Source organism: Macrobrachium rosenbergii, chromosome 42 (genome assembly GCF_040412425.1).
Source record: "Macrobrachium rosenbergii isolate ZJJX-2024 chromosome 42, ASM4041242v1, whole genome shotgun sequence".
Classification (NCBI taxonomy): Eukaryota; Metazoa; Arthropoda; class Malacostraca; order Decapoda; family Palaemonidae; genus Macrobrachium; species Macrobrachium rosenbergii.
The window spans coordinates 24,535,622-24,563,121 of NC_089782.1; the positions used below are offsets into that span (position 1 = coordinate 24,535,622).

At 36.8% G+C, this 27,500-nt stretch overlaps 1 protein-coding gene across 7 annotated transcripts in view; it reads left to right on the forward strand.

The window, feature by feature from the left end:
- gus (gustavus) overlaps positions 1-27,500 on the forward strand; it is a 306,026-nt gene that overhangs the window by 80,433 nt on the left and 198,093 nt on the right. For 2 of the 7 annotated variants that reach the window (XM_067085771.1, XM_067085772.1), the window contains exon 4: positions 3,554-3,635. In XM_067085771.1, the coding sequence (XP_066941872.1) occupies positions 3,554-3,635 (82 nt within the window). Of the gene's footprint in view, positions 1-3,553; positions 3,636-5,497; positions 5,631-6,344; positions 6,374-27,500 lie in introns of those variants that run through there. The other 5 variants (XM_067085777.1, XM_067085774.1, XM_067085776.1 and 2 more) reach the window with 3 other exon arrangements.

Consider the following 27,500-nt stretch of genomic DNA (forward strand, 5'->3'; position numbering starts at 1 on the left):
CATCGCAACGGCTTGCAGTCTGTAAGATATTATTATTATTATTATTAGATACTGTAGTTTAAGTTATTGTTGTTATGCATTATTTAAAGGTACTGCGTCTTTTATTATAAGTGATTTTGTAACATGTCATTAAAATGTGTACTCTCTCTCTCTCTCTCTCTCTCTCTCTCTCTCTCTCTCTCTCTCTCTCTCTCTCTCTCTCTCTCTCTCTCTCCACAGTACAGATGCTCGATCATCAAGATGTCTTGTCTCGTCCTCACCGCCAGCTCGGTCGTCAACTTTATTACGGTCATTAATCATTAGGTCTCTCTCTCTCTCTCTCTCTCTCTCTCTCTCTCTCTCTCTCTCTCTCTCTCTCTCTCTCTCTCTCTCTCTCGTTTCCTCGCCTATCTTGTTTCACGTGCTGTTGAATCATGATATTAATCGCCTTAAAGATTCCTCAGTAAAATAAGATTAAAAATATTTTAAAATAAGATTAAAAATATTAATAAATATAGAAGCTTTGGTGTCCAGCAATCATTTCACTGTGTGTATGAATCATGATATTAATCGCCCGAAAGATTCCTCAGTAAAATAAGATTAAAAATATTAATGACATACAGAAGCTTTGGTGTCAAGCAATCATTCACTGTGTGTATGGGTGTGTTTGTATTTGAGAGAGAGAGAGAGAGAGAGAGAGAGAGAGAGAGAGAAGAGAGAGAGAGAGAGAGAGAGAGAGAGAATCTCCCACGAGGAGCAGAGTCAGTGTATGTGTGTTTGAGAGAGAGAGAGAGAGAAGAGAGAGAGAGAGAGAGAGAGAGAGGTTCTTCCACGGGAAACAAGAGTCAGTGTATGTGTGTTTGTGTGTGAGAGAGAGAGAGAGAGAGAATCTTCCACGGGAAACAAGAGTCAGTGTATGTGTGTTTGTGAGAGAGAGAGAGAGAGAGAGAGTGTGTGTGTGTGAGTGAGTGAGTGTCTTCCACGGGAAACAAGAGTCAGATCCTGACTGCACAAATGTAATTAAGTTCATTTTTACCGGCCTGGCAAGCAAGAATTCACAGCTGGTGTCTTTCGAACTTTGTTCATAGAAGAATGGCCCAGGTTAATTAGAATATTTTTTTTTAGCTACGCTACCTTTACCAGTGTCATTAGTATTTTGCATAATGCAGCAAGCTCTTCGTTCGTTTCAATTTATTGAAGTCTGAACGGATTTAACTCATTTACGTCGGCGGTATCCAGCTGCCCTCAAGAATGTCTCTTTTTTTTTATGTGGAGGCCGATGGAACGGGAAACCTGTTGCCCCTATCCTTGCCCAGACCTGCAGGAAAAAACATAGTGGTTTGGGTTGATTCATTATTGTGATTGTTAACGGTTTTTTCATCTTCGTCAGATAAAGGTTCGCAGGGCCAATCTTCTGATGATTCCAGAAGGGGGATAGTATCGTCAGTGCACCTCACACGGTGCACTGTAGGCATTACGTAAGGTTCTTTGTAACGCCCCTTCGGCCCCTAGCTGCAACCCCTTTCATTCCTTTTACTGTACCTCTTTCTAACATCTTGCTATCCAGCCACAATTGTTGCACAGTGCAACTGTGAGGTTTTCCTCCTGTTATACCTTTAGAACCTCTACTTGCAATTTCCCTTTGGGGCAGAATGACCTCTTAAGTCCTACTGTTTGGCCTTTGGCCTATAATTTTATATTCCATTCCAATTTTCTGATGATGTGAAAAGGTGGCAAATATCGGATGTTTTGAATTTTATTTAATCTTGTTCATAGAATTCCGTCTTGCATTTTAAAAGCTGTCTTATATCTATAAAGTTGTTTTGGTAACGGAGTAACGTAAATTAGTCATGTATGAGTAATTAAATATGCAAGCATCAAACCATATAGTTTTCATGAAAAGAAGGAATACAAGGTTAAAAAATTGAATTTTGCTTTATATTTTCGCATGTTCCCAAAATAATTATAAATATTATTATTAGACGAGCCAAAAAACCATAAACTTTTTGACAATGATACACAGAATAAAAACCCATAAGTAAAAAAAAATAAGGAAAAAAATTAAAAGAGGTCGAGACTAAGTATAGTGTATGACGTAATGCCGATATGTCCTATGTTAGTGTTCTGTCTCATGCAGTAATAGATAAGACTTGCATGAGAATTTCCAAAGTTCAGTATTGGATTCCCAAGAGTCTGTTGCAGTGGTTTTTATGGGTCGTGATTTGTCACTTGCCTTTAACATTGCCAGGTCGTAAATTATGGTTCAGCAGTGGAAAATTCCATGTTCTTCAGTTCAGTGTCTTCGAAGTGCTTTAAGTAAAAAACAAAACAACGTGCTTTTTTTTTTTTTAGTTTCCCCGTGGAAAGGCTAGGATGGTATGGCGTCCTTTTCATTTCAGCATTCATATGTAGAAATTTAAGTCTTTGGGGGAATCTAGTATCCCCATAAATAAGGAACTGCCTCAATGGGTAGGATGTTGAAGTGCTTATACTATATTTAATGGCGTGTCGATTCGGTGATGACAGGGTTGAAAGTATGAAAATTTTGTGTTTATGTTGTGCAAGGGCATTTGTTTACGTGTTTTTTTAAGTGTGAGTAAACTTAAATTGGTAAGCCAAAAGAGCTCTTCATTTTAAATTCTGTCATGTAAGTCGCGTTACGAAGCCTTTGTAAACTTAGATGATCTCGTCGCAAAAAGCATATCGTCAACAAAAATGAGCTTTAATTTCAAACGGTTCATATCGATGAAAGCAATGTTGCCGTGAAACTTCGGCAATAAACCAAGAACTGATCCCCTGACTTTCCTTATTGGCAATTTAAGAGCGCTTATTGTCAGAGAGAGAAAGGCAGTTCGGGCCAGAAGGTGGACACAAAGAAAAAAGAAAAAGATTTATTAATAAAGTATCGGGAAGCAAAATATAAGATGGCGACTCTAAAGGAGACTGGATTGTGGATTGAAAGATTGCCCCTCCTAGAGGAAAGCAAATAGCTTTGAGTACGGGTAGGCTCTAGAATAATTTCTCTAGAAAAAAGGGTCACAGGGCAGTCATGCAGTCGATTCTTGAACGGTGGTCTAAGTGATTTGACAGAAATGAAACCACAGTGAACGTGAGCAGCGTCTTAGTAGGAAAGGAGGTCTCAAATTAATTATCCCTGTAGGGGGTAGCGCCTGCAGTGCACCTCATGCGGCGCACTTTAGGTATTACTTGAGGTTCTTTGCAACGTTCCTTCCACCCCTAGCTGCAGCCCCCTTTCATTCATTTTACTGTATCTCCATTCATATTGTGTTTCTTCCATCTTGCTATCCACTCTTTCCCAAAAATTGTTTCACAGTGCAACTGCGAGGTTTTCCACTTGTTACTCATTTTAAACCTTCTTACGGACTTTAATCGCTGAATGGCCTCATAGGTCCCAGCGATAGGCGTTGACCTAAATTTTATATTCTGTTCCATTCAAATTAATAATGAATTAGAGTCTGTAGGATCATTTTAAATTAATAAACACCTACATATTCTTGTAACTGTTAAGGGAAAATCTTATCTGTGTTGTATTAAAGTTTTCCTTCTTTTTCAGGTGGTGAGTTGTTAATTAACCTTTTGAGCAAGTGTTGGGAAGATGATGATGTCCAGAATGTGTTCACAGGTGCACGGCTCAGGTAAAGTGTCACGTAATCTTTGCTTTTCTCATTCAGGCGAATGTTATGTTTTGTGACTATAGAACTGCGTATTCAGTAACCTTACGGGTCGCTCCTGATGAATGGCATTTGGCATTATTCTGGGATGTGGGTGAAGAATTTGATATTCGTTCTGTAGCAAATGAAAGTATAATGAAGTTAGTTCCGAAGAAATTTAATCATCACGAAAAAATGCCTTTTATGATTTTTTTCTACAAAAGAACATACTGTAGTTTCCTCTCGGATGTTCCTTTGCAAAACCCTATCGTACTCGTGAAGCATTATTGATCTGATTCAGTGTTCGAGGCATTTATAAAAAAAAATTGCTTAACTGCTATTATAGACTTTATAAAGAAAAGTCATCTCGTGATTTAATTATGTTCCTTTTATATGGTTGTATACGTGCAGGTGAAAAAATGCTTAAAAAGTATTCAATCTTTATTACTTGCCAGGGTTGATGAAAACTGATCTTTAAACCTTTGTGCATATATATATGATCTGTATTTTTTTTTTTTTTTTTACTTATGGTCAAAGTATTTCTAGGAAGTTGTTTAGGAAATTAATTGTCTTTTCGACTTGTTCTTGGGAATAATTTTGTACAGAATCCTTTCACGTTTATTCGTTGCCCAAGAAAAAAGGTGTTCGTGTTTAATATAAAAAATTTTTAGTTTACTGAAGGAGAGTGAGAAATTTGATTACAACAAACTATTCACCTCAGTTCTTTTCTCATCCACTTGTAAGTTTTATTTCATCAAAGGTTTTGTAGTTGCGCCAAAGATCACAACTGCACGGTTCTTTACCTCATCGTTAATACTGTGTACCTGAAACCACTTGAAATAACAACAGCAACAAAAAAAGTCTTGCTCTGTGGGACGCGATAATGCCTCTAGTCTTTATAGGATTGAATCTGTAAAATGGATGACATTCCAAATAGGTGAGCGTATTTGCGTGGGTGGCGTACTATTTTTGTGCCCAGCTGCATTGTATTACGTCATCCCGTACAAGTAAAGCAGCGTTTACTCTTGATCAAGAATAGTTCCCTTACGTCACAAGTTTTCGTAGAAGAGATTTTTCCACTTTTAGCATTCTTCAAGGGTTTCCCAAGAAATGGTGGCGGTCAGTTTTAAGAAAACGGATTCTCGCCATGAGCTGGTCTCGTTTTCTTTGAAGACGTTACCTGAGTTGGCGGGGGTAATTCCTTTATTTTTATATAAACGCGCTGATAGCAGTGTTATATGCTTGGTCACGTAGAGGGACCTTTTTCTTAATTAATGTCATTTTTAGTCATCATAACAATTCATAAGGTGAGGTCTGCCTTTGTTTATTATCTGTTGCAGTAAGTGTTTTTATTTTCATTGAATTGAAAAGCTTAATTTATTTTTTGTACATTATAAAGTCAGAACATTTCAAGCAACTCATTTTAGTGCACTTTAAGAAGGCATGTTTTTATATTTCCGAAAGCAATGATAAAAGGAAAATTAAGGAGGTCTATTTCTAACGAATCCGCTGCCAACATCCAGATGTAACTTTAGACATAGATGGATAATGTGATAAACATTGTACCTGTTTATTCGTGGAGTGAATACAAATTAACAAGCGAGTGATTCAGTCTTTAAATTTCGCGCCAGAAAGGAAGCTTCCTATCAGAAACCCCGACTTATACGCACTGAAGCACCAATTACCAACTTCCTCTGAGTCGTTGTCCTAAACGGCAAGAGAAGTAACGCCACATTGGTCGAGCCGGTCCCAGGCGTGCGTAGATTGGCTGCGACGGCCGCCAGCGTGAATCTGGCAGCCAATCGGCGTCGGGGATTCATCACTTTGTTTATCGGGGGGTTCGAAGTGCATGTATGGTGTAGTGAGGTGGTGGTTGGTGTTGCAGTAGTGGCGGCCAGATATTTTGTGTTTGATGAGCTGTAATTGTAGTGAATCTGGATTTTATCCCACGCTGTCCTGGCTCTTCCACATGGAAAACAAGTAAGTTGAGCTTTCGCTTCGTTTGGCTCCCTCTCGTGTAGTCGTTGGAGAGACGCTGATACTCCCCAGAGAGAGAAGACTAGCACTAGACCCACGGACTTAACCTATAGTCTACTACTGGTGGCGGGAATTCAGTCGGCCCAGGGTACATTTCGGCTATATCCTAGTTTTTTCCGAAGTGATCCGCTTTGCCCGATTTTTATAAATGCTTGCAGATTCATAATTAGCTGTATCATATGCGTGAGTTACGGTTCACCGCGTGTTGGCTGTTCGTCTATAATATAGAACGAATTCAAGGACAAAATTGACGTGTCCTTGAACGTCATCGTGGCATGGGGGAAAGGGGGGGGGAGGCTATCTGTCGGGGGGGATGTGGAACAGACCGTCTAGGGATATGGGAAGGCTGGAGAGGTGACCACGGCTTGTATTCTGCAGTTCTCACGTGTTTGTCATGAGATGAAAATGATAAGATAACAAGCGTTTTGTTAGACTGTTGAGCCAGGTGTAACTCTCCTTCCTGCTCTTGCCGTTATTTTCAATCCTAAGATACGTAATATATTATTTAGGAAAATATGAAGAGAAAATTTCGGCTTCGCCAAAGTTAGCTGCCCGCTAAACTACTACAGTGGGCGGCCTGGCTGTGGTGGTGTAGTCTTCCTTTCAGCTTTATGCTTAGGCAGTGTGTGGTACCTTGCTTGGTGTAGGCTTTCCATTCTGACTGCGTTTGAAATGCCTCAACTCGGGTGATTGTAACATTTTTCTTTTCTTTTTAATCATTATTCAGGTATTCAGCGGCTTCCATGTCGATTGATGACACAAGGAACAGTGAAAAATGGCCGATATACAATCAGATGAATTCTTGACCATGTTAGGGGGTTTGGGCTATAGAAATTCTGATTTTAAGCCTAAAATCACGTCCGGCTCTCTCTCTCTCTCTCTCTCTCTCTCTCTCTCTCTCTCTCTCTCTCTCTCTCTCTCTCATAATATTGCTATAATAGTTATCAAAAATGAATGCCAAAAATTATCAACAGTCCCATCAAATTGCGTGACAAACAGTATATACTGTATATATTATAATAGAGAAAGAGGGAGGGAGAGAATCTTGCTCACATGTCATCATCCATGTTAGTGTATACCTTGAAATAATGTTAACTTCTTGTGAATTATCTAGTAATGTAAATAGTATATAATAAATGTCCTTATCCTGTATATGACTGTATAGTGACGCATAGTCAGCGTTTATCGGTTTAGAACGAAACGGTCTTTGTATCCTGAGGTCAGTTTGATGGATGTAACTTTTCCCGAAGAATAGAACCACTCAGGTTAACTTTTTGTGGAGGCCTGATTGAGAATGTTAGGTTATAATGTAGAAATTGTGAAGTTGAGTTAATAGATCATAGTTAATAGGAACAAGAATAGGAGCAACTGAATTTTGTCACTTCAAGGTCAGAACATTTAAAGATTGTAAAGATCTCAGAGAGCTGTTCTTAGTGAGAATATTGCATTAATATTATTTTGTACTAATTGCATTAATATTATTTTGTACTAATTGCATTAATATTAATTTGTACTAACATGTCTTGAAGTACGTTGCACCTGTTACATTGTTATCAGTATTGTAGTAGGTGATGGTATCCACTATTGTGAAATAAAAATGTAGTTGAAACGAATGTCACATTTGCTGAGGGAAGTCCGATTTGTAAAGACTGCTGAACACTTGTACATGTATTGGGGCACCTTGAAATCTGTTATCGTTGGTATGTCCTTAGAGAAATTAGATGGAGCATCAAAGACAGTTCTTTCAAATTCTGGTATGACTTAAGTTTACTTTTAAAACGACACAAGACAAATGACCACGTGTTTAGGCCTAAGGAACGGTAAATTAGGCCGACCACATTTTAAGGAAGGGGTACCTTGCTTTTCTCATTGGCATGCTCACCCTTACTCCAGCAGAGATGTTGGCTTTGTATTCCAAGATTCATTTGATACCTACAATTATGGTTGATTTGCAAGTATAGAACACGAAGCCAATACGTGTCAGATTTCTTCCGTGAATAACAGGTTTGACCATTGTCTTAGTTATCATTTTTGTCATGGTAAATACTTACTAAAGTAGCCTTGTACGGCTGTATCACTAAGGCATAATCTGTATCTGTAGTGTAGATGGAACTCGGCCATTCTGTTATTGGCGTACTATGTAGCTTAAGAGGGCCTGTACCTACTGTCCTTTGTCATTGCCTTGCAAAAAAGTACACCAACGTATAGTCTGTTGTGTATCGTTCAATAAGACCAGTGTCTGCACAGTACAGAAATGGCTCTCGATCGTTTACCCCTCGTATCATTCAGCAAAGCACGTAACTGATGAATAATTGAAGAGACCCCTTAACCCCACGTGTTTCATCCCCACTCCAGGCCCCTCGAAAGAAAGCTTCGAAAAGCATTGTCCCTTCTCAAGCCGACCATTGGAGTTTCACTTTCTCTTCTAACGGCAAGAGATAACCTACAATCAATCAATCACTTTCGTGAGGCGACCACCTCGCAGTGGGTTACTGATACCCTGCACGTCGCGTCTAACGATGACATTCAGACGCATTGGTTATCTCCTGTGGTTTTCTGTTGGCACCAAGGATTGTAATTTATATCTTGCTTGCTTTCTCTTACCCTGAGGGAACGGGGCCGGGGACGGGAAGAGTGTGACTGTTGGTTACAAAGAGGAAGGGGTGGTGGGGGGTTATTGGAAAAGGAGAGGAAGGGGCACAGGCTTATTGGGAACAAGGAGGTTAGGAGGATGAACCCAGGGGGTTGCTAGGTGACCCAAGTTACATCCTCGCCGATTTGATTTCTTTGATTGTGTGAATGGTAATGCTTGGGATTAAAAAGCACTCTCTCTCTCTCTCTCTCTCCTCTCTCTCTCTCTCTCTCTCTCTCTCTCTCTCTGTGTGTGTGTGTGTGTGCGTGCGTGCCGCCCTCCTCGGATCCTTGGCCGAAAACAAGCTCTAATCCTAGCTACTCTTGTTCTTGTTTGTTTGTTTGGTTTTATGGTTTGTTTTTCTTCCTTGATGGTAAGAGAAATACTCTCTCTCCCTCTCTCTCGTAAGGTCAGAACCATTGATTTATTTTCTACATTGTCTACCTGGCGTTATGGTAAAGTTGTGTAGTCTGTCATTTTGTCAAAGAAGCATGTATGTTTGCTTTTTCTCTCTCTCTCTCTCTCTCTCTCTCTCTCTCTCTCTCTCTCTCTCTCTCTCTCTCTCCCCTGTCGGCTATAATGAAGATTCCCAAACCTTGGGCCTGGATTCTGATCTCGTAAAGCCGTCTTTCCTTACACTGGCTACTCATGAATTATGGAAGCGCGAAGACTATGTTGGTATATAGTGTTTTTTATCAAGTGCTTGTGTAATTTTTTTGCTAAAGTATTTAATGATATATAGGTCACTTATCGTAGTTTTCTCGCCTGTTCTCAATTCTCGGAAGGGAATTGCAGTGAAGTGCAGAATTTTAATGAGAACAGTAGGTACGCCATAATTTTTTTTTTTTTATCATTGGGGACAGTTTTTATGTGATAGGTAGGCCGTGTTTGGAATTGTTAATATATCTTTTTATTTTTTTTTTTCATCGTAACTGGTTATATTATATTGGATATCTTATGTAATCTTTTTATCTATAAATACATGCATTGCTTATTTTTATCATAGTATAAATGCATTTATTCAATAATTGTAAATTATAAATACGTAAATTATTCAAAACTTTTTCTTATCATGATATAGTGCATGTACTATTCAGTCTTTTTGTATGGTAATAGTAGCGTAGATGTTGATTATAATAATCGTATTTAGCTGCTACTCATGACGGAACGGTCGTTCAGTTTTAAATATCGCCCGTATTATCCTTTTTGCCTTCGCAAATCTGACGGAACCGGATGCAGAGTCCGCTGACGTTGGAAACAGGTGTGTTCGTTCATTGGGTTCTCTAGCAGCCCAGGAACACCTGGCCTCTTTGGTAATGGAAAGGTTGCGGGGGAGGGTTGGTTTTTTTAACACAGGTGTGTAAGGGGGGCGGCGGCCGGCCGAATGTTCCTCCGGTGTATTTTCCGGTTTTCGTTCAACCCAGTCGCAATCGACAGGTTAATACGGAAGCTCTCCTAGTGGACTCTTGTGTTGTCATCTGAATGTAGACAAGAATAGGAGATTTTCGAAGTAGGCTGAAGAAAGGTTACGATCACGAAACCTGAATTCACGGGAAAACGTACAAGAAGAGGAAGTGTTTGTTGTGATATCGTGAGGGGAAAACTTTCTCATAGTCGACGCACAGAGAGAAGACTTGCAAGGAGACACTGCTGTTGCTGTCGAAGTGATCTTCAATGGGAAGTGGGTTTCCACAGTCCGCCTCTATAGGAAGCCCCCAAAGTCGACTTGGAGAGGAAGCTATCAAAATGGACATCATTAGGAAGCATCCGTAGTTGGACGGGAAGAGCAGACAGGGAGGCTTTCAGACTGGGCCCGCCAGAAGGACCAGAGAGAGAGTTATTGTGCTTGCAAACATTTGCATGGTCTTGCGTTACTTAAACTGACTTTTGTCAGAGCAGAGGCCATCCATCCGTTGTTTATGTCCGTCTGATAAACGATAGTAAGTGATAATCCTTTAATGCCTCCCTGAATTCCCGTTCTTTAATTTTGGATGTTTTTGTTCAACTCCTTTGTAAGGGATTATGCACTGCTCCCTTAATTGTGATGGAGCAAGATGTGAGCGGAGGGTACTCTTGACACTAACGAGCTTTGCATGTCAGTGAAGTTTGGGATTACTTGATATAACGTTGTGGCTGCTCTCTCTCTCTCTCTCTCTCTCTCTCTCTCTCTCTCTCTCTCTCTCTCTCTCTCTCTCTCTATATATATATATATATATATATATATATATATATATATATATATATATATATATATATATACATATATATATATATATATATATATATATATATATATATATACACATATATATACATATATATATATATTTATATATATACATTATTTATATATACTTCAGCTCTCATCGTGTGTATACACATGACAAAAGCAGACAAATCCAGTTCACTGATAATATTTTACTAAAAATTTATGGGTACATGCAAAGAAATAAATAGAAATCCCAGAGACAGCGTGAACAGTAATTTATATTTGAAAACTAAAGAAAGAAGGGAGATGAAAGCCTGATCAAACTGTTGCGACATTTGCATGGAGTATTAACAACTTAAAAAAAAAATCGTTCTGGTAGGCCATCATTAGCTCCGTTGGTTCCGCTTCGTACAGTTTAGCAGAATACAGTAAAGGGTATGCTTAACTTGTTAGTTGGTGCCATGTCTGATGTCTATATAAAGAGCTGTGCACACTCGATAAGGGAATAGAATAATGGGCAAATTAATAGTGAGTCCTTGCTTGTGAATTTTGATGTGGTATCATTATTCGCAAAGGTAACGTTGTAATCTGCTTGAATTTTGATCTGAGAGCAGACAGCATGATTTACAGTTTGCCAAGAACGCTTTATTAGAGTAGATTAAATATGTGTAAAAGAATGTTGATTTGCATTCAGCGGGAGATGAGTAACCTTTAGTTCCAGTTTAAAGCAATTTCTCTGTGGATTTTTTTAACCAGAATATATTAAACGAAATCATCCCGTGCAATGTAATATGCTTAGGTATGTATACTGCATACGTGGATGCATTTGGCAAGGGAACGAAGATGCACGTTCTTTAGAATATTAATGAGTCCCATTAATAAAATTCACTCTGGAAATTAAAATGACGGTTGCCTACCCCTTTGATTTGCCTAATACACGAAAGTGAAGTAGAGTTTAAGTACACTTGTTGTGTGCTTGGAAGACCTGCTTATATTTCTACCAGTGAACATTTTTATTTCGACTAAATCACGTGAGTAGAAAGATTCAGTTTTCATGTCAGCGATTTTTCAAAGCGTTTTATATGTGGACATGAAAATTTTGATGATGAAATAGATACATTAGTATTACCGACAGTATGTCAAAAAATGAATTAAGAGTGGTAAAAAAGGACTTGATAACATTGACATTTACAACACAAAAGAAAAAAAAAACTGATTATACTACCTTTACTAATTTCATGGATGTTCCCCATCTCCTTAAGGACTATGGTGTTAATGTATTGTTTAAGGAGGACAATACTTTAAAAGAATTTTGCCAACAGTGCTAAAGGATTTGTATATCAGATCCAATGTTAGTCATGTGACAGTTTTCATTTGGGTCAAAGTGCCAAGTCATTGGAAGAGAGAATAATTCTTAACTGTAATAAAAAAGTTAATAAGATATAAGCACTTCTGATCAAAAGTTGTCTAAGACAAAAAAAAAAAAAAAAAAAAAAAAAAAAAAAAACACACAAACACACAATACGACGAATAATAGACTCTGATTTTGACACATTAATCGTCAGAAGAAGAAAATGCAATAAACGTGGATGCCTGCTGTATTTTGGGTCCCTGATTTTATTTTGGGTGGTGGGGGGGCGGCTATCCAAGTGGTGACTTTATAATGATGGTCTTCTCATATGGTCTTCGAATTGCAAGTATCATTTGCTATGTAACCGTTCCCATTTCTCTTGTCAGTGGGAGTTAGTAATTCGATTTGATGAGAATTATAGGTAAATTCATTTATGCCTTTCAGATCTGTAATTAACTCATGTCGGAAGTGAGAAGTAAATTATTTCTGCGAACGTGAAATCGCTACTCTGTATTGCTTGGAGGCTACCTGGTTTGAAAGTAATTTATTCCACAGAATTTGAATGTTCTTGTTTATGCATTGTAAGTGAGTTTACTATTTATTCGGCGGTTGTTTGTATGTTTACTGATTTAGCTAATCCATAAAAGAAAACACCCATAGAATTGGGGTTCTACTTGTTTCCGAAGAGTTTGAGATTATAGCCTTAGAACTGTGAAATAACCAGAAATTTGGCTTTTGAAATGAGTACCCGTTAGTTTCATAAAAGTAGTGGTATGTTGTATACTGTAATGTGTAAATTTGTGTAGGTTCCAAAATGAACAAAAACCGGTTTGATTCCATGCGTATTGGGAGAGGATAATTAGAAAATAACATCAAGGAAGAGGTTTTGACTTTTTCGTTTAAAAAGACTTATTGCAGGAACGATGGATAGTAGGAGAGAGAGGAAATTCTGGACTGAAAGAAAAGTACGGCAGGAACAATTTCAAACAGATAACCACAGAGAGAGAGAGAGAGGGAGAGAGAGAGAGAGAGAGAGAGAGAGAGCACAAGCAAGTCTCAAGCACAACCTCTCCTCTCTCTCTCTCTCTCTCTCTCTCCTCTCCTCTCTCTCTCTCTCTCTCTCTCTCTCCCTCCTCCTCCTCTGTCTCTGTATCCTCCTCCTCCTCCTCCTCTCTCTCTGTATCCTCCTCCTCCTCCTCCTCCTCTCTCTCTATCCTCCTCCTCCTCCTCCTCTCTCTATCCTCCTCCTCCTCCTCCTCCTCCTCCTCCTCCTCCTCCTCCTCTCCTCCTCTCTCTCTCTCTCTCTCTCTCTCTCTCTCTCTCTCTCTCTCTCTCTCTCTCTCTCTCTCTCTCTCCAGCATCCGCTCGTCTCTTGAAAGAGTTAATTTACATGCAGTTGATGGCGTCGAGTTGTGGACGAAAAAAAAAAAAAAAGTCAGTGTCTCATTCATTGATATCTAGAATTCACAGGATGTGTAACTGTCGGGTGTTGATGTACCGTTGTTGATAAGGATTGTGGATGCCATGCTGTTCATTTTTTCATTTTCGTTGTTTCTTTGTTGGAAAAATGGAGGAGAAGTTAACAGTAACCTCTCTACCGGTAATTTGGTTTGAAGTTGATGCATGGCATGGGGCCATGTTTTCGAAACTGAATTTATCAATATTTTTTTCATAGCGTGCTTCGAAATTTGAATGTAATTATACTTTAGATTCTGTACGCTTATTGCAATTCTGTCTTGTGAAAATTTATCAAAAGGAATTCCACTCTACTCCGTATTAAGAACGATTTTTATAACTGATTATCTCCTATAAGTTATAATAATTGGTGCTTTCTTTGAAGGTCCCTCCTTAATTCTAAAGGAGCCTTTGTTGCCTGTACTTCAATGTATGCTGTAATTTTGTGCACGTACTTCCCTGTATCCCATGCTAATGATATTCATGGAAGCTTTATGAATACCTTACTGAAGGTAATAGCTCGTGTTTTTTTTTTTTCTTTTTTTCTGGAAGCTGGTAAAGTTGTAGTTCTTTGTGTGTTTGCGTGTGCGAGAGGGATGGATACTGGAGGTTGTCAGTACTTACTTTATTATTATTATTATTATTATTATTATTATTATTATTATTATTATTATTATTATTATTTAGAAGATGAACCCTATTCATAAGGAACAAGCCCACCAGAGGGACCATTGACACGAAATCCAAGCGTCCAAAGAATATGGTGTTCATTCGAAAGAAGTAACAGAAGGTAATTGGAAATACAGAAAGAGATCAGTTACTAGAAAAAGATGAATTAACCAACAAAAAAATAAACGAAAATGTAAAGTAAAATATCACGAAAAATAGGTTTTCTTATCATGAATATATATATATATATATATATATATATATATATATATATATGTGTGTGTGTGTGTGTGTGTGTGTGTGTGTGTGTGTGTGTGTGTGTGTGTGTGTGTGTGTGTATGTATGTACGGTATTTCCTAATAGTCTCCATGGAAACGCCAAGGTCTTGGTCGTCCGTATAAAATGACACTGCTGAGATCAGAAAACGAAAACCCTTCCGTATGGATGTGAGATTGGATGAAACACGACCTTCGGTGGGAATGCGGAGATCTGTGCACGCTGTCGGATTTGCTTATTATTATTATTATTATTTTATTTTTTTTCATCTCTATTAATTGCATGTTATGATGGTGTTTAGTAGAACAGTTTCAATACAATGAGATATTATCATTACTTTTAATCAAGTGCTGTATCGTTGTAAGTAATATATTTAAAAGGATTGTCGTTTAAAGGGATAGCAGTAGCTGTGTGGGCCCATGTTCTCGAAAATTTCAATGTCTTGAAAATTGTCAAGTATCGGCACATTTCATCTTGAAAGGTTAGGGTTCCCAGTAATGGTTTCTCTAATTTCAAAATTCGTAAAGTGTATAATGTTGTTATTTCGAAATTGTAAAAGTGGAAACTTGTATTTTCCAAAAAAAAAAAAAAAGTAAATTGTAAAAACTTGTATTTCAAGAAAAGTAAATTGTGAAAACTTGTGTTTTCAAAAAAGTAAATTGTGAAAACTTGTAATTTCCAAAAAATAATTTGTGAAAACCTGTATTCCCCCCCCCCCAAAAAAAAAATTGTGAAAACTTGTGTTCCAAAAAAGTAAATTGTGAAAAGTTGTTATTTTCCAAAAAAAAAATTGTGAAAACTTGTGTTCTCCAAAGAAGTAAATTGTGAAAACTTGTGTTTTCCGAAAAAGCAAATTGTGTATTTTCAAAAAATAAAATAAATTGTGAAAAAATTGTATTTTCAAAAAAAGTAAATCTCGAAAACTTGTGTTTTCAAAAAAGTAAATCTCGAAAACTTGTGTTTCCAAAAAAGCAAATTGTGAAGACTTGTATTTAAAAAAATAAATTGTATAAAGCGGACGATTTCGAAAATGCAAGATGTCATTACACCTGGCGTATTTACCAAAATTTATCCTTGAAAATCATGTAGTCATTTCGAAAAAGCAAATCGCAAAATCACGTTGTCATTTCGGAAAAGCAAATCGTGAAATCATGTTATTTCCATGAAGCAAGTCGTAAAATCGTTTTGTCATTTCGAAAAAGCAAATCGGAAAATCGTTTTGTCATTTCGAAAAAGCAAATCGTAAAATCATGTCATTTCGGAAAAACAAGTCGTAAAATCATGTCATTTCGGAAAAGCAGGTCGTAAAATCATGTCATTTCAGAAAAGCAGGTCGTAAAATCATGTCATTTCGAAAAAGCAAGTCGTAAAATCGTGTTGTCATTTCGAAAAAGCAAATCGTAAAATCATGTTATTTCGAAAAAGCAAGTCGTAATATCATGTCATTTCGAAAAAGCAAGTCGGAAAATCACGTTGTCATTTCGGAAAAGCAAATCGCAAAATCACGTTGTCATTTCGGAAAAGCAAGTCGTAAAATCGTGTTGTCATTTCGGAAAAGCACATCATGAAATCATGTCATTTCAAAGAAGCAAGTCGTGAAATCATGCCATTTCGAAAGAGCAAATTTTAAAATCATGTTGTCATTTCGGAAAAGCAATTCGTAAAATCATGTTGTCATTTCTGAAAAGCAAATCGTAAAATCATGTTGTCATTTCTGAAAAGCAAATCGTAAAATCATGTTGTCATTTTGAAAGAGCAAATCGCCAAAGCTGCTGTGTATTTGGACCGAAGAAGCCCCAAGTTTCCTCTGGTTGTTGATGGTAGCAGCGATAGGGGATGGTCGGACTGGTACCCTGCGATATCCTCGCCCTGAGGACAGTAGGCGAAACTAGGCCAGTCTCCTTCGGGGGCGTCTGATTACATCGAGGAATCTAATACCTGTTTTCCTGGATTGTGTGCGCGCATGCTCTCGGTGCGTGATTTCACGTGATTTGAGACCATTTGTGCGCACCGGTATTTTATTTTTTATATACCTCAGAAATCATTGACGTTTTGGATATTTTTTTATTAATTTTTCATTTTCTTAGCTTAATCCCTTGTCGGGGGCGCTGTTTGTAAAGAGTCTCTTTCAGGTGTATATATATATTTTTTTTATCAATAACGGCTCATTTCATAATTAGTTTTGGCATATGCTTTACGGACGGATGCCCTTCCTGACGCTCCCTCCATATTATTTAGCAAGGCTTAGGACCGGAACCCAGCTTCTGGGCAGCCCCCCAATATATCTATATATATATATATATATATATATATATATATATATATATATATATATATATATATATATATATATATATATATATATATATATATATATATATATATAAAATCACATTAACACGTGTGTTTCTTTATTACACCACTACAGGTGAAAGAAACAAAGAGAGGTGTAGGTCCTAATTGGTCTCGAGTTTATTTGTCATTAACGAAGGCCAGATACATAATGGTAGAAACGTTAGTATTGTATGTACACTATAATGTAGGCAATACGGACAAACAAACTTTTTGAGACTTAAAATTCTCTCTCTCTCTCTCTCTCTCTCTCTCTCTCTCTCTCTCTCTCTCTCTCTCTCTCTCTCTCTCTCTCTCTCTCTCTGTCGTTCCAGAAATCTGTGTAGATTCCGGGCAAAGTAAGTTCTAATGTTTTCCATTTCCTCCCAAGACTCGTTCAAGATGGACTGTTCTGTTTTTCGGACTGGGTGATGTTGTCCCCTACTGAGTGCGAGATGGTTTTCGGTGTGTGGAACCAAGGTCTTTCCCAGGGGAGGTCCTCCTCCTTTTTTGTTCTGTCATTGTCGCCTCTTCCAGTTCTTTGTCGATGTGCGTGAGAGGGACAGACGACCTGCCTTATAGAAGAATTTTTAAAAGGAAGCCTCCTGGAGATTTATATTGTATGTGAAAGAGGGCAGGAGAGAGAGAAAGCCATCCTCCACTGGCTAACGTGGAATCTTGAATGTTACACACATTCGGGGCTCCGGAGTTGAAAGGAAATAGTTTTCTCAGATCAGGTTAAATTATGGTTTTGTCGCGAAGTTCAAGTAACATCAGAGCAGCAGTAATGATCCCAAGATTTATTGTTCCAACTGTATTGAATATGATTTTGATGGCTTTGATTTTGATTCTGACTTTTTTTCTATAAGTGTTTGGAGTCAAATTAAGTTTATTAAAAGCGCTACACACACACACACACACAGTCTTTATCGACGAACATTACCCAGTATGAATTCGCTGCCTTCCTGTATGAAAGTTGGGCTTGGTTCTTTTACACATTATTCCAGTATATTAGGCACAGTATGCTACCGCCTAGGCAAAACATGCTCTCATTACTTAGCTGTAATTAGATTTAAACGCTTGTAATTCCTGCGTATCCCTAAGGTTCTTATGATTGCCTATGTTTTTATAATGTTATATGTTGAAGTTATAGTTAACAAAATCAGTTTCATGATTATGGTGCGTTTTTAAGATGTGGTATTACTGGGAAAGAGTATTTAGCAGTAAAGGATGAGATATGTTAGTTTTTCTTATTTTAGAAACTAGTTATACTTCCTTATCATTCAATATTTTAATTTTTGTGATTAAATATAGCAATTTTATCATTTCTGCCCCTCCGGTAATTATAATTCCAGGCAGCTTTTAGAATTAGTAGCCAGGGTCGTACTCCGGATTAGAGTTTTTAGGAATCCCAACCTCACCGTTCTAATTGCCGTCGTTTGTTATGACTTGATGGGTTAATCGTCTCTTTGTGTTCAGAACGCCTCGTAATCTGACCTCCCTTATGCATGCGGGCATGCAAAAGTCGCGCGATTTTGTCTGGATTAATGCTTTTGAAGGGAGCGAGCGCGTAGAGTCCCGATTGCTTTTTTGAGATACTATGATGCCCGGGTATTTTTGCCCGAAAACTTCGCTGAAAAAGCGGTGTTCGTAGTTTGTATCGTATGGTAATGAAATGTAGTTAATTGTTTGATTCATTTGATCAGATGTTTCTTTTTCTAAATGAAAAAACTTGTATGGTATTTTTATATAGAAATAATTTTGAAGGTTTTTATGTACACGTACTATATGGAAGACTGTATCGGTTACAGTGTTTATCGTTAAATTTCTTGATGTTTGGAAATCTTATTTACCTTTGCTGTCATCAATCATAACTTTGCTGTCTTGAATTATATTCAGCTTTGCTGTCATGAATCATATTAAACTTCGCTGTCATGAATCATATTTAACTTTGCTATCATGAATCATATTCAACTTTGCTGTCACGAATCATATTAACTTTAATGTCATGAATCAGGTTTAACTTTGCTATTATGAATCATGTTCAACTTTGCTGCCGTGAATCATATTGAAACTTTTCTGTCATGAATCATTTTAACTTTATTTATATTATGAATCATAATCAGCCTTGCTGTCATGAATCATATTTTAACTTAGCTATTATGAATGATATTCAACTTTGCTCTCATGAATCTTATTTAAACTTCGCAATCATGAATCATATTTAAACTTTGCTATCATGAATCATATTTAAACTTTGCTATCATGAATCATATTCAACTTTGCTGTCGTGAATCATATTTAACTTTTCTGTCATGAATCATATTTAAATGTTGTTATGGGTCATATTTAACTTTCCTGTCATGAGTCATATTTAGCTTTGCTATCATGAATCATATTTAAAATTTGCTGTCATGAATCATATTTAACTTTTCTGTCATGATATAAGGAATATTGCTCTTCTAATATTGCTATACATGTATACAGTGTCATGGTATTTTCTTAATAATCACTTGAAACTGAGGGTAATAGCGGCTGGTGGTTACAGTAGTCAAGGAATAATAGATAGGATATTTGCCATTTATTTCTTTGTTTGTTCAATCGCGCGCGCGCACAACTAAAGAGGACCCGTTGGCTTTTTCGGGGGGTTGCAGTTCTTGTCAGAGGCGTCGTCATCTCCGGAAATTCTTGACAGTCAGTTACGCTGAAACTAGCAACCGGCGAAATCATTCTCTGACGAAATTAACCTTTGGGAAAGGTAATGCTGGCTTAAGTAAAGCGAGGAGAGGGAAACTTGCTTTTTTTTTTTTTTTTTTGTTAATATATAGGGTTTTTCTTTGATAATTTTTTTTTCAAAATAAAAATATTCCAATTTGGGAAGATTTTTATTTATATATATTTTTTTCATCTGAATTACATTTTTCCAAATAAAGGTATTCGATTTTGTGAATATTACACACACACACACACACACACACACGTATATATATGTGTATGTGTGTAATATATATATATATATATATATATATATATATATATATATATATATATATATATATATATATATATATATTATATATATATATATATATATATATATATATATGTATATATAATTCTTATGATATTCATTATTCATAACGATTCTATTTTACTTTTTCAAATAAAGGTATATATTTAGCTATGAAAATTAAGAATGCATGTAAGCATTGGCTTCTTCGCAGGACAACGTTCATATTTTCAGTAATGATAATGATGTAATTAGAAACTACCTGAAGATAATGGTAGAATAGAGAAACTACGGATGTGCCGCGTGAAAGATTAAAGAAAACAGCAAACGCGGGACATATTTAAAGGGGCGTTTGCCTTATGGAAGGTTCAGTATACGTGACTCTCCTCTCATCAACCATTTGATAATTTAAATGTTAGTGCAGCCATTCGAGGTCCTCCAAAGAACTCAAGATCTTTGCTTTCTCTGACGGTGCCAAAACCATGTGCTGAAGGAATGGAGGTGTTTAGTATGATGGTGTGAGTCCATTTGCTGTGTGAATAAATACTTGAAATACTTTACAGTTTGCTGACGTCATGTGGTTATTTATCGCTCTTGTGTAGAATTGCGCAAGAAGGTTTTCTTACCTCACTGCTCTACTTACTTAGTTAATTAAAACCTTTTTTGGTTTAACAAAAAGTAATGTTTAGGTAAGATACCGATATTGCCCGACATCTTTGGTAACAAAAAGTAAGGTGTAGAGAGAATACCGCTGTTACCTGACATTTTTAGATTTTAGTATAATTTTCATGACGTTGGAGATAGAAATAAAGTCGATAATAGTGATAATGATGTTACTGATAAAGGCGGCAGATGTAATTACATTGGCAATGCTGCTGATGACGGAACTCATGTGAGAATCATAAATACCGAAACCTATTTATAAATGCCTCAGGCCTCCCTGGATGTGGGACGAAAGAATTCTGTGCCAGAGAGAGAGAGAGAGAGAGAGAGAGAGAGAGAGAGAGAGAGAGAGAGAGAGAAGGGTTCTTTAATGGTGGAAAAAGTTTTCTACTTAGGGAAGACCAATGGTGAGAGTTTGAAGAACAAAAGTAGTGGAATGGTCTTTGTTTGGAAGGAGGGAAATAAGAATAGGATGGTGGACTCTCTCTCTCTCTCTCTCTCTCTCTCTCATATCCAACTTGCTATTTGGCGAGTGGGACAAATTATATTCGAAAAGTTTATTTTACTTTGAAAATTTTTTTTTAATTACAGTCGAAAAGGTTTTTAACTTTGAAAAGAATATTTTTTGAAAAATTTATCTTGTTATATTGCAATGTTGACTGAAAATTTTTTTTTAATTACAGTCGAAAAGGTTTTTAACTTTGAAAAGAATATTTTTTGAAAAATTAATCTTATTATATTGCAATGTTGACCGGTGTTTGTCTATATTACGCTTGGGGAAAATGCCTGTTTACTGTATTATCTTGCCTGCCTCCACCTGTACAACATTTTCCCCATAAATCCGTAACGTGAAGTGAACTTTCCCACCCTTTGGCATCTCACCTTTCCAGAACCTTTCCCACAAGAATGGACAGGATGTTCTTTGCTTTCCCATTTTATACTTTAACTCATTTTACTATAGTTATTCATTCGTTTTATTGCTTTGAAATATTCATGTATAAAGTTTTATTAGAACAAACAGACCTTCACTGGCTGTCGAAGAATTCGTTGGGTTTACCCAAATTATTCTGTTCTCTTCTAGCGCAATTATCTCCTTTTCTTCCCTAGTTGTACATGTGTCCCACCTTCAGTTCCTTAAAAAATCTGACAGCCTTTTAAGGAAACTTTTCCAGTTTTAGAAAAATAAAGGAGTCCACTTTTAGTTACTTTCCAGCTTCATTTAGCCCGGCATTCCCTTCCAGAATCCCTCTCAGCTTCCTCCTCCTCTCCTTTTCCAAGTCTTCTCCCTTTCCTCCCAAAGGGGGGGTGGAGGGAACTTACCACTTGCCTCCAATGTCCTGTACAGTCTCATGACGTTCAATTGTTGCTTTGTTCTATGAGAACTATTAGCTGATTGTTTCTTTTCTTCCCTTTTAAAGAAAAAGCTGCGCCTCGTGTTTATTGGTTGTACGAAATATTTTTTCATGCGAGTTTTTTTTTTTTTTTTTTTTTTTTTGTTGTGTTATTGTGTAGTGTTTTAACAGCCTGAACAAAGCCTGTGCATCTTTCTGAGATTGTTCTTTCGTAGCCCAGGTGTTATAAAGGAGTTCTCGGCTAATGGTAGATGAGATAACCGCCTTATCACGGGATAGGTATGAAGTACCTTGAGATTAACTGTATTCATTATAAATATCAGAGGGATGTTAGATTATGGATAAATTAGACTGCTTTCGTTAATCATTATCATTGCGTATATTAATTTAAAATATCCAGATCATAGAGTAGCGTTAGGTCGACAGGCATTCAGAATGATTAATATGCTAATAATCAAAATATTAAATAGCAATAAACGTCGAATATATAAGTCTGCTCGAGGTTGGCTTTTCTTCCTGCACTAGCTTTTGGACTAATTTGTCTCAAGAAAATTATTTTTCTTTCTCTTTATGAAAATATTAAGAAATTTTTTTTTACGAGTTGTTGTAACCCGTTATCTCAAAAGTGATCGTCTTTTCTCAGTCCTGTTGCACTTCCTAATTTGGGATATGACTTAGATATGATATATATATATATATATATATATATATATATATATATATATATATATATATATAATAATATATATATATATATATATATATATATATATATATATATATATATATATATATATATATATATAGCCTATATATCACTCCACCACATATGAATACAGCTGGACCACGTGCCCGGTCATTCGACGGATACTTGACAATGAGGACTATTTAGTCCTGGAATGCTTGTAACTTTTTATTGAATAAATATCTCCGCTAGATACCGTCCAGTTTCAGTGAGGTCCTGTCAGTAATTGCATTAATGCACAGATAATTGTGTATGATGATAAATTAATATATATATATATATATATATATATATATATATATATATATATATGCTGTAAACATCAGCGTTGAATTAAGTAATATATATTTGTAGAAAAATTAATCTTTTGGCCATGCTGAGTGATTTTCTTAAATCATTGCAATTACAGTCTCTTCACATTTTTTATTTTGAAATACGGTCTTTTTTATGCGTACGTTTGCACAAAAGGCCCCTGCATATATGTATTACATCAGTAATCGTGGCTTGGTAATTAATGGGAACGGTGTTTGATGGAACGTGCACATTACTAGGGATGGGGTCGCCAGCGAGGCGGAGAGCCGGTGCAGGTGTGGGGTCCTTGGAGAAATTTTGGGAGCAAACGTGATTGGTGTAAGGTGGGAAAGGGTATGCAGGTAATAGTGATTACGTATATTTATATAATAGTGTTGGTGTCAGCGAATTATGTATCTGAAATACAGCAGCACTTGAATATGTATATTTTTAGAAGTAGTGTTAATATTCTGGGATTAGGCTATGTATCTGGAATATTGCAGTTCTTGAGTTTGTTTATGTTTTTTCTTGATGCATTTCTGTATCTGAATTCATTGTCGTGCCCTCTTTACCTGACGTAGCTGTTGTAGTTCGCAACAATAGGCAAGGCTGCTGCTGCTGCTGCAAACAATGTGTCGTTTTCTAGCATCAGGTTTAATGCAACTCCGTTTGCTAGAAGTTTTATCTTGGCTACAACTCAAGTCTGCCTAGTGATGTTGTGGAATCTACTGATCTCCAAACGTGTTTATTTTCCGTTCCCTCATATTTATTTATCACCTTTTCTTATAGCTCTTCTCTCTCTCTCTCTCTCTCTCTCTCTCTCTCTCTCTCTCTCTCTCTCTCTCTCTCTCTCGTTTCCCTTTGGAGCCCTCTTGGGTTTATAGTCTGTTAAATGTCCCTAAGGGTTTTCAGCTGAAGATTTACAGAACGAAAGAAACAGCTGCTATCACGTGGTGACAGAAAGTAACCGATGACTTAAGTTCCTGGACTTTCCTCTTACGCGTAACAAATCTCCCAAATAGAATTGAGTCTGAGGGCGACGCTGAAATTAACCACGAGTCATTTTGGTCACGGGGATAACAACTGACATTTGCTTATCTAAGTTATTTCAGTGGTTATGAAACCTCTGGAATGTCATGGGTTAACTGAGGACTAAGGCGTTATGGGCAACAGTTCAGTGCTGACTAAAATGGGTCATTTCCTATGGTTGCGTATATTGTGTGCATATGATTTTACTCAGCACAAATGGAACCATACGTCTGTAGGGGCCTATATATAGTCATAATAATGAACTGTACATCTGTAGGGGAAATTGAATGTACGTGTGTATGAGCTGTTTGTTATATATATATATATATATATATATATATATATATATATATATATATATATATATATATATATAATTATTACATACATACATACATACACTCACCATCCTTTGTTTTCCCGCTAGCGTTTGAAGTGGCCTTTGAAGAATACGGTGGGACGAGTGGGCGAACTGAGACGAAACGTGGCCTGTTATTATTAGATGAGCTATATACCTCAGGACCAACGTGCAGTATGTGCAGGGAAGGAATTATGGATTTAGCCTTGCTACTGCTGTTGCTACTCAGCTTATGAATTACGGTGCACGATATCTGGTTTCTGCTGCAATTTTTGTACCGTCCACGGTCTTGGGAGTTTCTTCTTGTGTTTAAGGATGGGGGGTTCAAGGGGTTAGATTGTGTAGCCATTGTGAAAAATGGATTATTTGCATTGGACATTAATTGGTATCTTCCTTTGTAAATATTTAGATGTCATAACAGGTTCTGTGTTTATGTGCATATACTGTATGTGTGTGTCTGTTTGTGTATGTATGTATTTTTGTGGGTGTGGAAATTTGCCCGCCCCGCACGAAAACAGACGAGAAAGAATGGAAAACCCTGCAACAGCAGCTACATACATGCAACCAGCCGACCATTAAGTCGTCCTTCTCAAACGAGGTAGTTGTGGGTACACCCATCTATTTCTTTTTGCCTTAATAATGGTAGCGTGCGAACCGATTTCTTTGGTGCGTGTCTCCTGTAGTCATCATTCTGTTTAGGGATGGATTCCCACCTCCCTCTAACCCCCAACCCCACCCCTCCTCACTACCATACCCATCTAGTTATAATCCCCCCCACCCCACCTAAATCCCTCATCGTCACTATCCAGACCGAGGATCCAAATTCATGGATGTAACTCTCTCTCTCTCTCTCTCTCTCTCTCTCTCTCTCTCTCTCTCTCAGTAATTTTTATCTTGTGCTCCCGTTTTCGATAGAAAGGCAGTGGAGTTACACGTGTAACTTATTGTTTAGTTCTCTTTGTAATCTCACGGTTATTTTTTATTTAAGTTACGTAATTTTCTGTCGATGCAGAGCCTTTTCCTGTTGTATTGTTTTTCTGAAGTCTCCGTATTATGTATATATATATTTTTAAATATATTGCTTGTATTTCTGGTGTGTGTGCGTGCATATGCCTGTGACTGGCATGATGACTGTGTAATTAACTGAAGTATTTTCAAGAAGCGAAAATCGAAACTGTTGATGTTAACACACCGTGAGTTGCAATAAGAGTGAGTCACCATTCCCATTAATGGTTTAAACAAACGTCATGAAAGGGAATCATCGTATTTTTGTGGGTTGTGATCAGTTGACTTTATCATAATACACTGCTTTGTTGTCGGACCGCGTGACGTCATCGTTCAGAATATTGATTAGAAAATTGTAACTTATAAGTAACTCGGGTAGGATTGTCTCGGTTGATATGTTGCTAATTAAGGATTTCTCGAAATTGAATGTCCGATTTTACGTGGGATATATTGATTTTTATTTTAATATTTCGGATATTTGCTAATCCTGCTTATGCTATTACACATTCACCATCTCACTATCAGTAAAATCAGATATATTATTTCGATGTTGCAATTCGTGGTCCACCCACCTCCCCCCCCTTTTTTGGGTAAATTATACCATTGTGCTGTATTTGGTCTTGATTTGCTTATTTTTTGTTGATGGTTTAACAAAATAGCGTTTGATGTTACGCCCATGAGCACAACCGTGTTCGTAGAACATAATTTGGGATGAGTTTGTTAAATTCGTTTTACTTTTGAACCTCGTGTTTTTGAGTCATGTTTTTTTTTTACCGTAGCCATTATACTTTAATTGGAAGTAGATAAACCTGTTGTTCTGATTGGATGTAATAAAAATTTTCTATTGAATTTTTATCGTCGGTTAAACTGTTCCCGGAACATGAGTTTGACTCAGTATGTTTTAATCCCTCATTTAAGTTCAAGGACAAATTGAGACAGAGGAAGCTAAAAGCTAATCGCTTTTACATTTGATTATAGAGCTTACCTGTCGGACACATTGCTGGCACAGGTGTGCGTACTTATGGTAAATCCAAATGGTGACTCGAAAGAGCATTACTGTTCTTTGTTATCTTGTCTATATTTTAAAAATATATATATTATATATATATATATATATATATATATATATATATATATATATATATATATATATATTTTTTTTTTTTTTTTTTCTTTTCTTTTAGCGTGTTCAGTACCAGTCTTGCGTGGCATGAGTACGACGATTAAGTAGGTATATTGTATTTAGGAGAAACGTTTCAATTAAAGCTGAATTGTTTCAGTAAGGTTTTTTCTTGTAGATTGTAATAACGATACATTTAAATGGTCTCCTGCTTTGCAAATACAGTGAATAATTTGCTTTCAAGTAATTTTAGTTCAAGGGCCTGAATGTGGTAGCTTCCAATAGAACGAAGCGTTTTTGCTCATAAAAAGCCTATTAACTTTCTTTATTGTGCGCATAACTTGGCAATAAATAGGTTGGGCTTTATTCCATTTCTCGTTACGCCAAAAGTGGTTATTTCCGTATAAAAGAAGTTATTTTGGTATATATGTGCTCTGGCGGGACAAAGGCATCCCACGCATCGGCGCATCCTGTTTTGAAGAACAAGCGACTCAATGAATGACCGGGGGCTGTTGTTCATTCAGCAACGTGACCCGAAAAATTGATCTATTCCTGCCCCGAATTTTCAGAGAAGCTCTCTCTCTCTCTCTCTCTCTCTCTCTCTATCTCTCCACGTTCTATTCTGGTAGCTCTGGATATTTTGGAAGTTTTTTTTTCTCTCAAGCTTCTTTTATTCTGAGGTCGCTAAGTTTGACGTCTAGCGCTTACAAGATTAGACTCCGATTATACAGTTATAATTTTATAATTCCAAGCACATTACGCTTAACTTTACTCATATTTCTGTGTTGTTACTTGTGTTTGAATATAAAAGTGTTACAGAAAATGTTTCAGATGTTGTCTATTAACACTTATGATGAAAATGAATTAAAAATATTTTTTTGAAAATCAGGCGTTAGTAGCATTAAGGCATTCATGGAACATCGACGCAAATGTTGAAAATGTAATTTTAAATCACAAAACGATTGAGCGTGAGTTGTAGATTTTTGAAGTGTAAGCATTAATTATTAAAAATTCTGCAAGCATTAAAGCGTTCGTTAAGAATCGACAGTTGTTAATGTATGGTTGAATGTCTCAGAAGCATTGACGTTTAATGTGAAGCTGGTGTTGATTTGATATTAGTCAACATATTACCCTCTCTCTCTCTCTCTCTCTTTCTCTCACACACAATGAAATTTTGGGGTTCATTGTGTATGTTCAGCGTTTAATAACAATTTCTTATCTTCAGATTATGAACACTTGATTTGAGATGTAATATATTGCAATCATAATAAGACTTGTATTTATAATTATTGCCCACTGTTTTGCATAACCAGCTTA